The following is an 18,637-nucleotide window of genomic DNA, read 5'->3' as shown; positions in this document are numbered from 1 at the left end:
AGGCTCACCGGGGTCAGGAGCTGCAGGCGGTCAGGTTGGCCTGCTGGGCGTTCCTTTCCCACTTACAGAACAGAGTTGTGGTGGTGCTGACAGACAACACTACAGCCATGTTCTATATCAACAAGCAGGGTGGGGCGTGTTCCTCACCCCTGTGCTGGGAAGCCCTAGATCTATAGGAACTCTGTATAGCCCACGGTATTTTCTTGGGGTCATCTCACCTTCCGGGAACCAGGAACGGGCTAGCGGACAGGCTCAGCCATTCGATCCAGGCGCACGAGTGGGTGCTAAGGTGGGATGTACTTCACGAGGTCTTCCAAAGGTGGGGGTTTCCCTGCCTGGACCTGTTTGCAACTCTGAGCAATGCTAGTTGCGGGGAGTTCTGTTCGTACATGGGGCATGGTCTGGGCTCTCGGGGAGATGCACTGCAGGTCAGCTGGCCCAGGGGCCTACTCTATGCCTTCCCCCCGTTCCCTCTAATCCACGACACACTCCTCAGAGTGCAGAGGTTCAGGGCTTGGATCATCCTGATAGCGCCAGTATGGCCTCGACAGTACTGGTTCACCACCCTGCTGGATCTGGCTGTGGAGGGCCTGCTCAGGCTACCCCTAGTGCCAGATCTAATCACTCAGAGCTGCGAGGCCGGGCTGGCACTCCACCCGAGCCTTCCATCTCTCCACCTAGCAGCATGGCTCCTCAGTGACGGAGTGAGCCTGCTCCAGAGCAGTCCAGGAAGTCCTCTTAGAAAGCAGAAAGCCGTCCACTAGAGCCCTTTATGAGGCTAAGTGGAAGAGGTTTACTTCCTGGCTGGAGGGCAGGACGCTCGCTCCAGGTGAAAGGGCGGTTCCGACTGTCCTGGAATTCCTCCTCCACCTGCGGAAACGGGGCCTGGCCACAGCCTCCCTAAGGGTGTACCTGGTGGCCATAACGGCCTTCCACGCCGGGGGGGGGGGGGGCAAAGGTCTACCTTTGCCAATCCCTTGGTTAAAAGGTTTCTAAAGGGAGTCGACAGGATGATGCCATATGAGAGGCCTCCAGTACCGGCTTGGGACCTTAACCTGGTCCTGACTGCTCTTATGAAGCCCCCGTTCGAGCCCCTGGCTTCATGTTCTTTGATACATCTGTCCTATAAGGTAGTTTTCCTTGTGGCCATTACCTCGGCCAGGCGGGTGTCAGAGCTTAGGGCTCTCACCTCAGAACCACCTTACACGGTGTTTTTTAAAGATAAGGTGAGGTTGCGTCCACACCCGGGGTTTCTTCCCAAGGTGGTCTCATACTTCCACATGTCCCAAGATATTTACCTGCCAGTGTTTTACCCCAAGCCACATGTGTCGCCCAGGGAACAGGCTCTGCACTGCCTGGACGTTAGGAGGGTGTTGGCTTTTTATATAGATAGGACACGAGAGTTTCGTAAGTCAACTCAATTGTTTATGTCAGTGGCGGAAAGGATGTGTGGTCAGCCAGTCTCGGCACAGCGTATATCCTCGTGGATTACTTCCTGCATTGGACTGTGCTATGAGGGCGCGGGTAGACCACCGCCATGCATAACAGCACATTCCACTAGAGCCCAGGCAACGTCGGCAGCATTCCTGGCCTGCATGTCGATCTTGAGATCTACAGGGCAGCAACCTGGTCATCGGTGCACACCTTTGCAGAGCATTATGCAATCATGCAGCTGGACAGGGAGGATGCTGCCGTCGGGACAGCAGTTCTGTGTTCTGCAGAATAATAAAATAATAGTCACTTTCCAACCCCGCCTCTGGAGGGGGGACACGGCTAGGGACTCACCTAATCAGAATGTACATGAGCAAGCACTCGAAGAAGAAGACGAGGTTACTTACCTTGTAACTGTAGTTCTTCAAGATGTGTTGCTCATGTCCATTCTGCATCCCACCCACCTCCCCGTGTCGGAAGGAGCCGGCAAGAAGGAACTAAGGGGTAGGAGGGCCAGCAGGGGTATATATGCACCGGTATATCAGCACCACTCCAGGGGGCTCCCTGCTGGCCCTATGGATACTGCTAAGGGAAAAAAGCTCCGGAATCCGTGCACGCGGCGCGCGTACACCTAATCAGAATGGACATGAGCAACATATCTCGAAGAACTACAGTTACGAGGTAAGTAACCTCTTCTTTTTCTATTTGTTCCAAAACCTCCTCTAATGACACTTCAATCTGGGACAGTTCCTCAGATTCATCACCCACAAAGGACGGTGCAGATCCAGGAATCTCCCCAACGTCCTCAGCCATGAAGACTGTAGCAAAGAAATCCTTTAGTTTCTCCGCAATGGCTTTATCGTCCTTGATTGCTCCTTTTATAGCTCGATCATCTAGGGGACCCACAGGTTTTTTAGCAGGCTTCCTGCTTCTAATATACTTAAAAAACATTTTGTTATTTCTTTTTGAATTTGACTAGCTGTTCCTCAAAATCTTTTTTTGCTTTTCTTATTACATGTTTACACTTGATTTGACAGTATTTATGATCCTTTCTATTTATCTCACTAGGATTGGACTTCCACTTCTTAAAAGATACCTTTTTGTCCCTCACTGCTTCTTTTACATGGTGGTTAAGCCACGGTGACTCTTTTTTAGGTCTCTTGCTATGTTTTTTAATTTGGGGTATACATTTAAGTTGGGCCTCTATTATGGTGTCTTTAAAAAGTTTCCATGCAGCTTTCAGGGATTTGGCTCTAGTGACTGTGCCTTTTAATTTCTGTTTAACTAACAACCTCATTTTTGCGTAATTCCCCTTTTTTAAATTAAATGCCAGGGTGCTGGACTGCTGAGGTGTTCTTCCCACCACAGGAATGTTGAATGTTATTATATTATGGTCACTATTCCCAAGCGGTCCTGTAACGGTTATATCCTGGACCTGATCCTGCACTCCACTCAGGACTAAATCGAGAATTACCTCTCCCCTTGTGGGTTCCTGCACTAGCTGCTCCAAGAAGCAGTCATTTAAGCCATTGAGAAATTTTATCTCCGCTTCTCTTCCTGAGGTGACATGTATCCAGTCAACATGGGGGTAATTAAAATCCCCCATTATTATAGAGTTCTTTATTTTGGTAGCCTCTCTAATCTCCCTCAGCATTTCAATGTCAGTATCGCTGTCCTGGTCAGGTGGTCGGTAATATATCCCTACTGCTCATTTCTTATTATTGGAGCATGGAATTTCTATCCATAGCGATTCTATGGAACATGTTGATTCACTTAATATTTTTATTTCATTTGATTCTACATTATCTTTCACATACAGTGCCACTCCGCCACCCACCCGGCCTGTTCTATCCTTTCTATATATTTTATATCCTGGTATGATTGTGTCCCACAGATTTTCCTCATTCCACCAGGTTTCAGCGATGCCTATTATGTCTATCTCCTCCTTTAATACGAGGTACTCTAGTTCACCCATCTTATTAGTCAGACTCCTAGCATTTGTGTACAAGCACTTTAAAAATTTGCCACTGGTTATTTGTCTGCTGACGTGAAAGTATTACTTTTGCTTTTTCACAATGCCTATTAAGCAGGTTTTTTATTATGTAATCAATCCAAAAGTCTTAGGATCCTGGTTTGAATGCTTGAGTGAAGGAAACAGCCATAAAAACACAGTAGACAACTATATGAGAATCTGCCAGAGGTATATGTTACTGGTAACATGTTGTTTAATTATAGACACTCAGGCACCAAACCTTAGCTAGGTCTCAGCCTGGCCTCCAATACAGTGGCACATTTGCTCCCATTTAGATGCCTCACTGCCTGATTTGGTGCAATCAGGTAGTTAGATTTTAAATGAGTTCAGTTTTGTACCCACAATGAAATGTGATCACATAACACCACTTGCAGTATTACAAGCATTTGTAACCGTTTAGGGACAGTAACTCACTGTCCCAAGTGAGTTTTAGTATGTATTTGCTGATCAGTATCGGTATTCCCTGTAAGCCAAGTACTTTGGGTGGCCACCCAGGAGAGATTCAAATGCTGCCCAGCTGATTAACAGAGCGCCCACAGCTGGCAGCATGTGTTGCTACTGGGGGCACACATGCCTTGGTGCACATAGCAAAATTTATTCTGCACATGGATAGAAAAAAAATTAGAGGAAACTGATCAGCACCATTTATAGCACAAGAGGTTTTTTTGTACAGTAAAGCATTTGTATTCAGACTATTCTTTAAACAGGAAATATTTATTTGTTAAAGGAGAACACTTTTGCTAATCCTAATCTTCCATGAGCTAAAGTGAAATATTTAGTTTAATTTTATTAATGTCATAACAAGCCTTTGTACTACCTTAAACACATTGGATAATTTATTGTAAAGTTAGGAAGTAATTAGGTTATTGGCATTATGCCAATCACCCTATTTTATTATCTTAGCTTTGGATCTTGTGAAGAAGCTGTTAGTAGTGGATCCAAATAAACGTCTTACAACGGAACAAGCCTTAGAACATCCCTGGCTTCAGGTATGTGTTGACTTGTATCTAAAGAACAGTACAGTAGTAACATTCTTGGAGGGGAACTTGCTATTTGTTACTATGTGGCATATGTAAGACTTAATTCACAAGAAACATTATAGCTAGTTAGACTAGCTAAATAAGGTGGCGTAGAACAGTCTCTCATGGCTAAAAAGCTCTTTCTTAGTGAAAATTCAACAGTGGCTCTGTGGTCTGTCTTTGCAGGACATTTGTAATGTCTGAAGAGGAGTGAGCCAGCATTTAAGGAAGAGTAACTGCTGTGGTCATTAGAGACCCAGACAGGATGTCCGATCCTTGCTTGAATTGAAGTGATTCCTTCTGTGACTTCACTATCATAAGACAAGCAATGGTGCTTGGTACTAGAAAATTCCTATTTTGCATTCTCCAGGTTTGAGTCACAATTCTGTACCTTTGCAGTCCTTTGGATCTCATGGAATGGATTAGCTGGGTACAGATTTACATTTTAAGCAGTTTAGTTTACAGTAATCACCACTAGATGGGTTTTTAAAACTGCAATAAATTACAAGGGATAAAAGATAAGTGGGAGTGGCATTATAAACTAGATGAGAATTTGAGTTGTTTCAGTGAAGTCAACTGAATTTGTTAAAATTCTGTCTTATTCCTCCTCTGTGGAAGGCTCTGATTGCCATGCTGTAATTGTAGTGAGACTCTGGGCGCTCAAATCAGAATAGAGATCCAAAGATTGTCAGAGGTGAAAAATGGTGCTTCGGTTAATAAATGGCCATAATGGGACAGTGACGTCAGACACTAGCTTTGCCAAGACACACATACCAGGTCATTCTTAAATTGACAGATATGGCCTGAGGTATCGTCCGGGAAAAGTAATGCTTTATCCAAAAGAAAATCTGACACACTATTCAGCATTTAATAGACCTTGCATATTTTCATCACAGGAAGGGACTGGTAATAATTGGGAAACTGAACAGTGCCTGTGGTCAAGAGCAGCACACAGAGCAGCTTGCACGTCACCGGTGAGGCAGTTGTCAGATGAGCCAGTGTGCTTGACATTCTGGGACCTAGTACTGGGTTGCCACTTCTAGTTTGAAACCCATTGCTATAGGCCAAGGCTGGGCAAAATGCGGGCCGGGGGCCACATCCAGCCTGCCTAACACTCTGATCCAGCCTGCAGACTGCATCTAGCTGCTTTCTATTTTTAGCCTGCTACCCATGCCACCAAATTTCTAGGCGCTGGCTCAGGCAGCAGTACCCTATTTAAAAGGCTCCTGGTCACAACACTACCTTTAAATAGCCATAGCAACCCCAGGCGGCTGCCAGGCAATACAGTAGCATTGGAGCTAGGAGCCTCTTGCTGTGTTTTTAATTCAAAGCCTCTGGCCCCAGACAACTCTGGGGAGAGGCTAGTCCCCAGCCCTGCCCTTTCTGCCCTAGGTCCTGCCTGGCCCACGACCAAGTACCAAAATTCATTGCGACCCCCCTGCGAAAATTATTGCCCACCCCTGCCCTAGGCTGTGGGCTTTGCCCTTCAGCCAGTCCTTCCCAACTTCTATTTACTCTTAAAAAGAAAAGAAAAGAACAACAACAAAAAAAGTGTCATCTGAAGAAGTAAATTGAGCCAACAAAGGGTTATGATCTATATTTTTTGGTTATTCTCTTAAGGTGCTACAGCACCATTGTTTGTTTTTCTAAAAATGTGTGGTCACATTGTTAGCCCCTCTCCCACTTTTTACCTTCCTTCCCCATTGTTCATTCATCACTGACCCTGCCCATTTCATTCCCTTTTTTTATTTAAAGTTTTAAGAGGTAGGTCTTAAAATCTCAGCCAGCTTTCAGACTGTCTGTTTTATTGTTCTTTGGTGCCCACAATCACTTCTCTGTAGCGTATGATGAATCAGCAACTACAGGCAGTCCCCGAGTTACGTGGATCCGACTTAGGTCGGATCCCTAGATACGAACAGGGTGAGGCAACTCCCGAACATGCGCAGCAGCATTCCCGGGGCTCGCTCACCTGGGTCCTAGGATCCTCCTCCTCCTCGGGCCTGCTCCGACTGGGGTCCCGCAGAGCTGCCGGGCAGAGGAAAAGTGCCTCCCCACGCCCGCTCCCCCCCCCACCCCCCTGCCAGCAACAGGCTGCCCCCTCCCCTGAGCAACAGGCTGTGGAACAGACAAAAGCAGCCTGTCTGCCCTCCCGGAGCGCAGCAGCGTCCCCGGGGCTCGCTCACCTAGGTCCTAGAATCCACCTCCTCCTCCTCTTCGGCCGGCTCCAACTGGCCTCTGCCTGCAGCAGCTGGCCACAGGGACAGGGATCCCGCAGAGCTGCCGGGCAGAGGAAAAGTGCCTCCCCACGCCCGCTGCCCCCCCCCTCCGCGGCCTCGGATCCTGCACGCCTCCCCCCTCCCCCCCTGCCAGCAACAGGCTGCCCCCTCCCCTGAGCAACAGGCTGCCGAACAGCAGACAAAAGCAGCCTCTCCGCCCCTCCTCCCCCTATACATGCTGGGCTCCCTGGGCAAACAAAGACTCCACCAAAACAAACAAAGTGCTGGCCTCATTGTGTTAGCAAAAAAAGGACCCTCCTCCTAGAACCCTGGGTGGTGTGTGGAAATAAAGCTATTAGCTCAAAGCATGGTGCAGAGCTGTTTGGTATTTGATGAGTTACTCCTTTAGTCCTGAGTTTGTCACAGGGACAGAAATAGATGTGAAATCTTCTGAACAGGGGAACAGACAGCAAAACAAACATTAGAGGGGAGTTAACCTTTCCCTATGCTATCCAAAACGAAAAAAAATGTTTGGCTAGAGTTTCCCCTACAATATGTACCAGTTCCGACTTACATACAAATTCAACTTAAGAACAAACCTACAGTCCCTATCTTGTACGTAACCCGGGGACTGCCTGTATAGCAAAAACATAAAAATAGAGCTCTGCAGACCCATGGATATCTGTGTTATATTCAGGGCTATCCACGTCCAGAGCTGCCAGTGTGGATATCCATGGCTCATTTTTGCAGATACAGATGTGGATACAAATTTTATATCTACTCAGGGTTCTGCATATAAATCGTTGTAAACTTTCATATAGTTTCCTGCAGCTTTCATAAAGTAAGTTTGTTTTGAAAACTCCCTTCAAATGAAAGTTTTTAATTCCCCCTCCCACCAACATAGGTTGAAGAGGATTGAACAGAGTTCCCTTAAGAGTCCTTAATGCCTTTCTTGACTCGCTTTTGTAGGATTTACTGCTAAGTGTTCAGTTCTTAAGCATTCCCAGCCCCTGGGACACTGGTCCTGGGACCATAACTTGAGGCTCAGATGGTAGTGCAGTGCCCAGACCTCAGGACTCAGGACCAGCCATATCTTTTTTCCCCAAACTTTCCATGTTACTAACTGATTATAATTCTTCACAGGATGAAAGTATGAAGAGCACATTTCAACAACTATTCACACAAACTAGAGTCTCTATGCATCCACCGCAGACATCAAAACTGGTATGTTCTTTTCTTGCTGTGATTAGTTTGCATTTTAAATACATGTCACCTGGCCTTAATGGGTCACAGCTGAGAGTGCCAGAGTCAGAATAAACTGCTGGAAAATAAGGCAGAATCATCCCAAAATTGTGGTTATTCTGTCATTAGATAATACTGAACCAGTATCAAAAATAAGCTTCTGTCTCACTGTGGTGGTTAACAAGAAGTAAAAAATGCAGTTTCTCTTAGGCATTTAGGCCTTGCTCTCACTACTAGACTAATGAATGGTTACTAGTTTAATTGTCCTTCTCAAGAGGTCAACTACTTAGCCTGGTAAATATATATATAACTCAGCTCGTACCCAATAATCACGCTGCTGCCAATCTTTTAGCTAACATGTAGAGGTTTATTAAGAAAAGAGGAGAGTTAAAGTAATAGATCATGTGCATATAATAATAATTGCAGTGTTCTTGTATCAGGTTTGTAGAAGAGATGTCATAGACCAGTTAATTTACTGAATGCTTGAGCGTTGTACAACAGAAGAAGATAAGTTTTCAGAAGTTCAAGAGTCAGGGCACACCTGCTGAGGTTCATGTCTTCAGCCACATGGGGAGGGGCATCTGTGGGCTTCTGCCCCATGGGAGGTGCCTGCTGTGGCTCAGGACTTCAGCCCTGCTCCTACTGAAGCCCCAAGCGTTGGCAGGCACATACTGCAGACCTCATGCCCTAAGATCTCATGGTGATTATATTCCACCCCCTCCCCCAGATTTTTGCCAAGGTTTACTGGCCCCACTGGGTCATGTGGTGTTGTCAGGCCACCTCGCCGCATGGCAAGTGGGGAGCTGTGGCCATGAGAAGTGGTGGCAGCAGCTGGGTTCTGCAGGGAGAACTACTGCTTTTGCTGCTGCTTCTGCCTCTGGCTGAGGAGTTAAAGCAGTGGCTCCTCCCTACAGCTCCCAGCTGTTTGCTGCTGCCTCATCATGCAGAGTGAACACTGGGAGCTGCAGGGAGGGGCTGCTGAGGGTTAGATGGGATGGGTGTGTTTGAGGGGGCATCACTCAAGCTGTTGAGGAGAGCTGAAGCTGAACCCCCCAACTGTACCCTCTCCCCCACTCTCAGCAGGCACCACTCATCTCTGGTGGAAGCTCCTAAACCCACCACCCTGCCACAGGGTAGAAACCCAGAGAACCTCCTCCTCCCTCAGTCTGATTGGTGAAGAATGAGGGAGTGTGGGGGCTCCATGAGCTGCACATCACCTGTAAAGGAATCCCATGTGGCTTGTAAATCACAGCTTGGCCACCCCTGTTCGTAGCTCCCCCAAAAGCTGCACAGCTTCCCATTAAGCCTTGCTTAGGGCTGCTGTGGGGAGAGATGCCTCTACCCAAGCCCAGAAGCTGCAGGGTTGGTGGGGGAGAAAAGAGATTTAAGGGCAGAAGCTTTCTGACATTAGAGGATCTATGTGCTTGCTGACTGGAGATGCTGTTGCCAATTCCCATGATCTTGAAGATGACATAAGAATTATCCCATTGAGAGAGGTATAAATCCAGCTCACATGCCTTGTTTTAATATGCCTTGTAATACGTACTTAAACTGTTTATCACAGTTTAAGTCTGAAAGAAATTTGTTGCAATTCCTTGATGAGATTTTTTTTTATAGATCATCCTTTGCAGTGTTCTTAAGGTTGGTGTCAGTCCAGGAAAAATTGACACATGAGGAGTGGAGGGAAGAAGAGCGTTGAGATAACCCAGAGAAATTAGATTTACATTAATTGTGAGCTCCCTAAATGACAGATGATCAAGAAAGAGGAAAATGTTGTCCTATCAATTTTGTGATGGGCAACATGATAAAATGTTCTAAGGACTGGTAATGGGGAAAGTGCAGCTGATGATAGAAACTAATAAAAGAAAGTTCTTCTTCACACAGCGCATAGTCAACCTGTGGAACTCCTTGCCAGAGGAGGCTGTGAAGGCTAGGACTATAACAGAGTTTAAAGAGAAGCTAGATAATTTCATGGAGGTTAGGTCCATAAAAGGCTTTTAGCCAGGGGATAGAAATGGTGTCCCTGGCTTCTGTCTGTCAGAGGCTGGAGAAGGATGGCAGGAAACAAATCGCTTGATCATTGTCTTCAGTCCACCCTCTCTGGGGCACCTGGCATTGGCCACTGTTGGCAGACAGGATACTGGGCTAGATGGACCTTTGGTCAGACCCAGTACGGCCGTTCTTATGATGATTCTGAATCTTTCTCCTTTGTTCATGGTGTTTTTGTTTTGTTGTCATATGGGAAGTAACAAAGAGGGTTTCTTAATCACCTTGACTTACAGTAGGTGTAATTGTTGGGCTTTGCCTTCATTCCAAACATATATCAAAATTAAACATGTTAGGTATTTGGGTTTGACTTACGTAGTCCTGCTCTTGACTCTTTCTTTTAGCCAACAACCGCAGCCAGAAAACGTCCCCATGAAAAAGAGGAGGAATCTGTCTCTTCTAAGCATGCTGTTCCTTCTACATCATTTCAGGAAAAAAAAGTGGAAGAACGTAAACTGTCTTGAATTTTTGTTTTTGTCTATGGTTTATACAGATTTTTATAAGATTTTTTTCTATTAATAATGGAATAATTGTTCAGTACTAATCACTGATTAATAAAAATAACTTTGTAAGAATGGAGTGACTCACTGATTTGGACAATAGCTTTTTGATATACCCAGAGAGCAGGTTCAACATGCCAGTGACTTACCCCGCCCCACCTGGTGCTCCAGCCAGGGAACAGGGCTAGAACCAGCCCTGGGATCCTGCTCCTGGGCTGAAGCACCAGGCGCAGGTGGGTGGAACAGAGCAAGTCCCAAAGTCCCAATACTGCTTCCTGGTTGGAGAACTGAGTGGGTGCACGGAGCGGAGCAAAGCAAAACAAGTCTGTCTCCACTTCCACATGGAATGGGGTAAGCGCCTGTGCCCGCTCCCCAGTTGGAGCACCAGGGGGATGGAGTGGGGCAATCCCTCTTTCCCATTTTCCAACTAGAGCACCTGGAGGAGCAGGGTAAACCTCTGAGTCCCAACTCTGCTTCCCAGATGCCGAGCTGGGTGAAGCAGGAAAACCCCCAACTCTGGCTGCAGAGCTGGGTTGAGTGAAGTAAGCTCCCAAGCTCTGCCCCTGTGGTGTGGAGTAAGCACTAGGGCATGAGGAGAGTTGTGGAGGACTGCAGGAGTGGGTCTGGATGCAAAGGGGGTGCAACATGGTCCATTAAGGCCTTCTGATGGCTATCCCTCATTTGTGAGGATTTCCATGTAAATAAGATAAAATACCAAGCAAACTACCACCTGCTCTCAAACATCTTTCTAGGGTGAAGTTATCCAGGAGGTGGTGATAAGCCAATGGTTTTCAAACATTTTTTTTTCTCCTGACCCCGTTGAAGAAAATTGTTGATGCCCATGACCCAATATAATTTGACTGGAGTGTGGGCTCTGAAATGGGGCTGAGGATGAGAGGCTTAGGGTGCTGAGCCTTGGGAGGTGTATGTCAGGACAGGGGTGGGAGAAGCTTACCTTGAGAGGCTTCTTGTTGGCGGTGCAGCGGAGGTGCTAAGCAGCCAGCAGCAGGTATGGAGCTAGTGTTTGGGGCACTCTCTCCCCTGCCATATTGGAGCCAGGCCTTTTGCTGGCCACTTCCGGGGCACAGCACAGTCAGCGGTGCCAGGTAGTTGCCTTAGCACCTTCACTGATCAGTCTGCAGCAATGAGATCGATCCAGTGCTGGGTAATGACCCATAGTTTGAAAACCACTATATTAGGTCAATTGAATGAGCAATTGATTTTCACTGATAGTTTGGGCCTCTGCTGTTCTGATTTCATGCTGCTTGAATGGCACAGAGATAGTATTCACAATGCTGATGGATGACCTTAGGTCTCAGAAGTGAAATGTATCTGTTAATAGTGCTGGACTTTTTCCTTGATACTGTTTGAGAATAAGGAGCTGGCTATGGGATCCATAATGGGAATTTGTTTCAAGGTGCCACATTCATTCAAATAATCACAGAGCATTTGATGAGCAGCTGATCCACTTCCACCAAAGGCCATTATTGGAAATATACCAAAGGGCTCAAACTTCATTTTGCACTTATATTAAGCTTCTGGCAGACACTGTGATTCAGATACAATTAGATGGTAAATTCTGGGGTGACAGGGTCCATAGCTTTCTGTTCTGTAAATTGGGTCCATAGCTTTCTGTTCTAGCTGCTGTAAAATGCCATCAGTATATGGTTGGCATCTAGCTCTGTCTCCTCAAAAAATGTCTGTTATGTACTTTAGGAGATAAATAAGAAATGACATTATAAAAGTACAGGCAGTCCCCGGGTTACATACAAGATAGGGACTATAGGTTTGTTCTTAAGTTGAATTTGTATGTAAGTCAGAACTGGCTCCAGATTCAGCTGCTGCCTCTGAAACTGACCAGGTGCTGACCACAGGAAGCCAGGAGGCAGAGTTGGTCTGCCCCCAGCTTCCTGGAATCAGCCTGATCAGTTTCAACAACTGCTGAATCTGGAGCCTGGGACAGAACAGCTGGGGCGCTGCCCGGTAGGTTCCCACAGGACCTGCCCGGCAGCACCCCAGCTGCTCTACCCGAGGCGTCCCGCAACAAAAGCCTGGTCTGCTGGGGGGGGGGCACACTAGCTGCGCCCCCTCCCCCCCCCAGCAGACCAGGGAGACCTGGGCAAAGCCGCACAGGTGGAGGGACCCTGCTGCCCGTGCTGCTTTGCTCCTGTCTCCCTGGTCTGCTGGGGGGGTCCAGCAAAGCCGCTGGACCCCCCAGCAGACCAAGGACACCCAAGCAAAGTCGCCGCCTGGGCGGCTTTGCTCGTTTGCCTGGGAGCAAAGCCACCCAGGCAGCGGGACCCCCGCCGCCTGGGCAGCTTTGCTCCTGTCCCCCTGGTCTGCTGGGGGGGGGGTCCAGCGGCTTTGCTGGACCCCCCCAGCAGACCAGGGAGACCGGGAGAAGCTTTTCTCGCCCCGGAGGACACGGGTGGCGACCTGTCGCCCGTGAGCTCCGGGGCGAGAAAAGCCCTGTTCGTAAGTGCGGATCCGACATAAGTCGGATCCGCGTAAGTCAGGGACTGCCTGTATATAAAATATTTAATGATCTAGAAAGGTAATGAGCAAACAAAGAACTTCTCATATCCACTCTATTGTAGGTGTGTGTATACCACATGCACCATTACTGGATAATTTCCCCTCCGTGGTATCTGTTAGAGGCTTCTGGTGCTGTGCACTTATGCACTGATATAATGGGTCAAGTGTTCCAACCGCAGATCATGGGCAAAGGTGTACGAGTGCTCATGGACAATAGGGCAGCCATTTTTTAATAAATGGACAGGGAGGAGCACACTTCTTTAACTAGGGCAAGAGGCCATTCTTCTGTGTGAAATATTTCATCCACCTTGGAGCTTCTCCTCTTCCGGGAGCCTGGAACACTCTGGCAGGTGACCTCAGCAGGTCTTTCTCTTTTTACCATAGAATCATAGGACTGGAAGGGACCTCAAGAGTTTATCTAGTACAGTCCACTGCACTCATGGTAGGGCTATTTTTTAACGGGACCAAATTTTTGTAGGGAGCATGAGTGGTTCCTTCATCCAGAGTAAGCATATAGATCTTCCAGAGGTGGAGGTGTCTCTATATAGTGGACTTGTTTGCAACCATGAACAACAGCAAATGTCAAAAGGTTTTGCTTGATATGCAGTCACACCCTGGGATCTCAGATGCCTTCCTCCCTCCATGGACAGAGCTCTTATTCGATGTATTTGTCTCTGTTCCTGTGATGCAAACAATCCTTTTGAAAGTCAAGCAAGAAAGCAAGAGTCCTCCTTATAGCCTCTGCATTACCACAACAACACTGGTTCCACACATTGTTGAGTCTGTCATTAGTGACCCTCTGCTACTAACACCCTGCCCAAACCTGATCCTCAAGGCCTTCCACCAGACCATGCTCCATGGCTGAATCCAGTGGATCAGGCATTTTTTAAAACAAGTCCAGTAGGTCTTGCTTTAGGAGATGGCTTCCTATTACAGAACAACTTACCTAGCCAGGTGGAAACATGTTTTCAGTGTGGTTTTCCCAAGATGGTCTCTCTTTGACTTGTTAGCCCTTCTAGTCTGTGTTAGAATACATGCTCCATCTGAAGTAACAAGGTCAGGCCCTAGCATCATATCAAGGAGCACCTAGCAATAATCTCAGCCTTCCACCACCTGGTGGATGGTAAAGCAGACTTCTCCCATGAAATGTCCATCTGTTTCCTCATGAGATTAGAGAGACTTTACTCCCAAATTCACAAACCAATCCCACCATGGGACCTAATGGTCATGTCAAGACTCCTGGCCCCTTCCCAGTTTGAGCCACTGGCATTGTGCTTTCTGTCATCTCTCTCTTGGAAGGTCACCTTCCTGGTCGTGATCATCTTGGCCAGAAAGGGTCTTACAAATTAGTGCCCTTACATCAGAATCCCTGTATATGAGGTTCTGTAAGGACAAGGTTCAACTGTGCTCCCACTCAAATCATTCCTCCCAATGGTGGCCCCGCTAGTCCATAGTAATCAGGCTGTTTTCCTGCCAGTTTTCTTCCCAAAAGAGAACAGGAATTCAGAGTGATGTTTCCACTCTGCAAAGTTAGATGTGTCCTGGCTTTCTACATTGAGAGATCCAAGCTGTTCTGTAAATCTGTGCTGCTCTATGGCAGTAGCAGACAGGGTGAAATTCCGACCTAATGTGGAATTTGTGAAGCTCTGATCAGAAGGAGCGTGTGACAGAGATCCATAGTACAGGCAGAAAGCACTACGTGTTACAAAAGGGATGCCCTGCTCTCAGTCTAGGGAATGACCCAAAGGGGAAAACAGTTGTGAGCATGAAGTACTCGGAGAGTCTCTCAGAATGGGAAAGGCTCGTGAACCATGTGAAAAAAGTAGACAGAGTGATGTGGACTGTTTTGCAAAACCTTGCTGATAAGGAAAATAACTTATTGTGTTTTGATTGGGCCAAATCAATTATTTTAATCTCTCCAGAGCGCAGGAAATGCATGGTTGTGTCCAGGGGCATCAGGTTTGCAAAAATGTTGGTGGTGCTCAAAATGTCCAGTGCCTGCACCCCTCCTCCACTCAAACTCTCTGTCCACCACCACCTGCGTGAGGCTTTGAGAGCAAGCTTGAGTGAGGGAGGGGTGCAGCCTCTAGAGAGAGTGGATGCATAGTGTGGGTGGAATGAATGGGTGTGGTGCCACACTTACCTGGGGGCACCCTCCCCGGGCAGTGGCATTTAAAATCACTTGGGAGTTGTGGGTGGGGCTGGGAGAAGCACAGGGAGTGAGTGCATGGGGCAGCAGGAGAGTCAGGGGATGCAGGCAACAGGGAGCAAAGGCATGTAGAAAGTTTCAGTTGAGTCTAGTCCTGAGCTAGGAATATTCCTAGTGTCAGGGTACCATCGGCCCATATAACTCACTGCTTATGCACATGCTTACTGGAATGGTACCCCATACTTGTCAAGAAGTTCTTAAAGAAAATCTCTAAACAAGAACAAAAAGAATCCTAATAGTCCAACCCTACTAGATCAGGAGTGGGCAAAATTTTTGATAGGGAGGGGCACTCCAAGATTTTGGAAATTAGTCAAGGGATTAATGGAGGAGGTGCAGGGTATGGGATGGAGACTGGGTGCAGAAGGGAGCTGGGGTAAGGCCTTGGAGGTGAAGGGGCTGGCTTTGAGGTCTGGGAGGGAATTTAGGTGAAGGAGCTGGTTGTGATCTGAAGCACTGGATTGGGGTGTGAAGGTTTGGGTTGTGCCCTAGGAGAGGAACGGAGTGTGACCTGGAGTGCAGGGGTTTGAGTTGGAGCCTGGGTCAGGGGAGTGGGGTGCAAGTTCTGGGAGAGGATAGGGGTGCAGGAAGGGGTAGAGGGTTTGGGTTATGTGAGGTAGGGGGGCAGGAGTGGGGGGCAGAGGGTTGGTAAAGAGGGGCTGGAATGCCAGAGGCAGGCTTTGGCTAGGAGACTTACTTAGGTGACTCCTGGCCAGGAGTGCAGCATATTTCTGAGGCAGCCTGCCTGCTCCTGCCCGGGCTGCAGCATGGGTGACTGAGCCTGAGGGGCGGGTGCGTTCTATGCTCCTTGTTATTCAGACAGGTAGCTCTCATTGGCTAGAAACCTGCCAAGGGGTTTGTGCTGAGGGTGGGGCAGCACATGAAGCTTCCCCTCGTGCCCCTTTCTCCCCCCCCCCTCCCCTGCGTGTCTCAGCTGAGAAACACACAGAATCTGGGCCCCTGCTTTTCTGAGCATATGTGGGTGGGGCTCTGCACTGTGTCTGGGGCTGACTCCAGTGGCTTGGTGAGCTGGATTCATCCTGTGCGATGTATTTTGCCCAGGTCTGTAACTAGATGGATATAATAAATTTCTCAGTGTTGGAAAAAAATGCTCAAATATTTCTATAGTTGAATGATGGATCCATACCACAGGGCTATGTTTCTAATCCTTAGCAATCAAGATATTATTCAGACATTCATTTGTGAGTTGAGGGATTGTATTGTGGAAAGCAGGGACTGAAACAGACATATGGGCCATAGCTAAAGCTGAGAGTGACATGCTGTGATTTTTATGTGACCTCTACAACTTCTGCCCCAGATGGCAAGGCTTGGGCCATCAGCCAAGGATGATGGGATCTAGCTTCCGCAGTTTGACCAGGTCCTGTCCCTGACTCAGCCTTGGTCATGATAGGTAACTAACAAGCGGGAGAAGGGGCTGTGCAAAGAGGACTCTCAAGTCGAGGGAGGAGGGGATGCTACTGCCTACGGCTGAGGGAACCCAGCTCCGTTCATGCCTCGCACAGGACACAGCGGAGAGCGGACGAACAGACCTTGCTCCTTCCAGGCACTTCTACTGAGCTGCCCCGCCGGGCCAGCGCTGGGCGGCCGGGAGGAGTCTCCGCTTCTGCCCCTCAGGTAGCGGCTCAGCTTCGTGCGCGAGGTGCCAGGGCCGCCGGCTGCCGCTGGCCGGGGACACGCGCGGGAGAACGTGCAGCGGCGGCCGCGGGGGGAGGGTGTCTCGCCCTGCGCCGCGCCGAGCTCCCCGCGCGCGGCCCCGCGGGGCTGTGCCCTGGCGCGCGCGGGCTGGCGGGGGAGGGTCTAGCCGGGCCCCGCACCCCCCGCCCGCCCGCACGAGCCCGCCCCGCCAGGCGCCTCAGGGCCCGCGCGCGGGCGTGGGGGAGGGGCGCAGAGCGCGCCCAGGGGCGGGGCCGGAGCAGCGCGGCCCCGAGTGGGGGGGGCGGCGCTCCCCTGAGGGGGAGGAGCCGGCGCGAGCTCCATGGAGCAACAGGCGCCGCCGCCCGCCCCGCCGGGGGCCGCCGCTGGGGGCTGGGCTCGCGAGCGGCGGCAGCAGCGACGGGACCCGCAACCTCCCGGAGTAAGTTGGGGCCGGGCGCCCGGTGCGGGGAGGGGGAGGCGGCGACTCCGGCTCCTCAGCAACCCTCCCCCTCCCCCTCCCCCCGCCTGGAGCGGACCCCCCCTCGCTTCTCCCCCCCCGCTTCTCCCCCCCCGCCTGGAGCGGACCCCCCCTCGCTACTCCCAACCCCGCCTGGAGCAAACCCCCCCCCCCCGCTCGCTTCTCCCCCCCTGCCTGGAGCGGACCCCCCCTCGCTTCTTCCCCCGCCTGGAGCGAACCCCCCCCCCCCCCGCTCGCTTCTCCCCCCGCCTGGAGCGAACCCCCCCCGCTCGCTTCTCCCCCCCCGCCTGGAGCGAACCCCCCCCGCTCGCTTCTCCCCCCCCCCGCCTGGAGCGAACCCCCCCGCCTGGAGCGAACCTCCCCCACGCTCGCTTCTCCCCCCGCCTGGAGCGAACCTCCCCCACGCTCGCTTCTCCCCCGCCTGGAGCGAACCCCCCCCGCTCGCTTCTCCCCCCCGCCTGGAGCGAACCCCCCGCTCGCTTCTCCCCCCGCCTGGAGCGAACCCCCCCGCTCGCAGCTCTCCCCCCGCCTGGAGCGAACCCCCCCCCGCTTGCTTCTCCCCCCGCCTGGAGCGAACCCCCCCCCCCCCCGCTTGCTTCTCCCATCCCTGGGCGAACCCCCCCCCGCTTGCTTCTCCCCTCCCGCCTGGAGCGAACCCCCCCCGCTCGCTTCTCCCCTCCCGCCTGGAGCGAACCCCCCCCCCGCTCGCTTCTCTCCCCCCGCCTGGAGCGAACCCCCCCGCTCGCTTCTCTCCCCCCGCCTGGAGCGAACCCCCCCGCTCGCTTCTCTCCCCCCGCCTGGAGCGAACCCCCCCCGCTCGCTTCTGCCCCCCCGCTCGCTTCTCCCCCTCTCTCCACCTGCAGCGAACCCCCCCGCTCGCTTCTCCCCCCCCGCCTGTAGCGAACCCCCCGCTCGCTTCTGCCCCCCCGCTCGCTTCTCCCCCCTCTCTCCGCCTGCAGCGAACCCCCCCGCTCGCTTCTCCCCCCCCCCGCCTGTAGCGAACCCCCCCGCTCGCTTCTCCCCCCCCCGCCTGGAGCGAACCCCCCCCGCTCGCTTCTCCCCCCCCGCCTGGAGCGAACCCCCCCGCTCGCTTCTCCCCCCCGCCTGGAGCGAACCCCCCCCCGCTCGCTTCTCCCCCCGCCTGGAGCGAACCTCCCCCACGCTCGTTTCTCCCCCCCCGCCTGGAGCGAACCTCCCCCACGCTCGTTTCTCCCCCCCCGCCTGGAGCGAACCCCACCCGCTCGCTTCTCCCCCCCGCCTGGAGCGAACCCCCCCC

The 18,637-nt window shown here is 50.7% G+C and overlaps 2 protein-coding genes across 6 annotated transcripts in view; both read left to right on the top strand.

The window, feature by feature from the left end:
- The window catches only part of CHEK2 (checkpoint kinase 2), a 52,576-nt gene extending 42,003 nt beyond the window's left edge, over positions 1-10,573 (top strand). For all 3 annotated transcript variants that reach the window (XM_075898919.2, XM_075898920.2, XM_075898921.2), the window contains exons 14-16: positions 4,367-4,452; positions 7,842-7,922; positions 10,331-10,573. In XM_075898919.2, coding sequence (XP_075755034.2) covers positions 4,367-4,452; positions 7,842-7,922; positions 10,331-10,450 — 287 coding nt within the window. In that variant the 3' untranslated portion in view covers positions 10,451-10,573. The remainder of the gene's footprint in view (positions 1-4,366; positions 4,453-7,841; positions 7,923-10,330) is intronic.
- A 6,173-nt stretch (positions 10,574-16,746) lies between these two features.
- TTC28 (tetratricopeptide repeat domain 28) overlaps positions 16,747-18,637 on the top strand; it is a 585,613-nt gene continuing 583,722 nt past the window's right edge. For 2 of the 3 annotated variants that reach the window (XM_089775262.1, XM_075898911.2), the window contains exon 1: positions 17,178-17,322. In XM_089775262.1, coding sequence (XP_089631388.1) covers positions 17,224-17,322 — 99 coding nt within the window. In that variant the 5' untranslated portion in view covers positions 17,178-17,223. Of the gene's footprint in view, positions 16,863-17,177; positions 17,323-18,637 lie in introns of those variants that run through there. The other variant, XM_075898909.2, reaches the window with a different exon arrangement.

Source organism: Pelodiscus sinensis, chromosome Z (assembly GCF_052426305.1).
Source record: "Pelodiscus sinensis isolate ZL-2025 chromosome Z, ASM5242630v1, whole genome shotgun sequence".
Classification (NCBI taxonomy): Eukaryota; Metazoa; Chordata; order Testudines; family Trionychidae; genus Pelodiscus; species Pelodiscus sinensis.
This window is presented reverse-complemented; position numbering and strand designations above follow the sequence as displayed.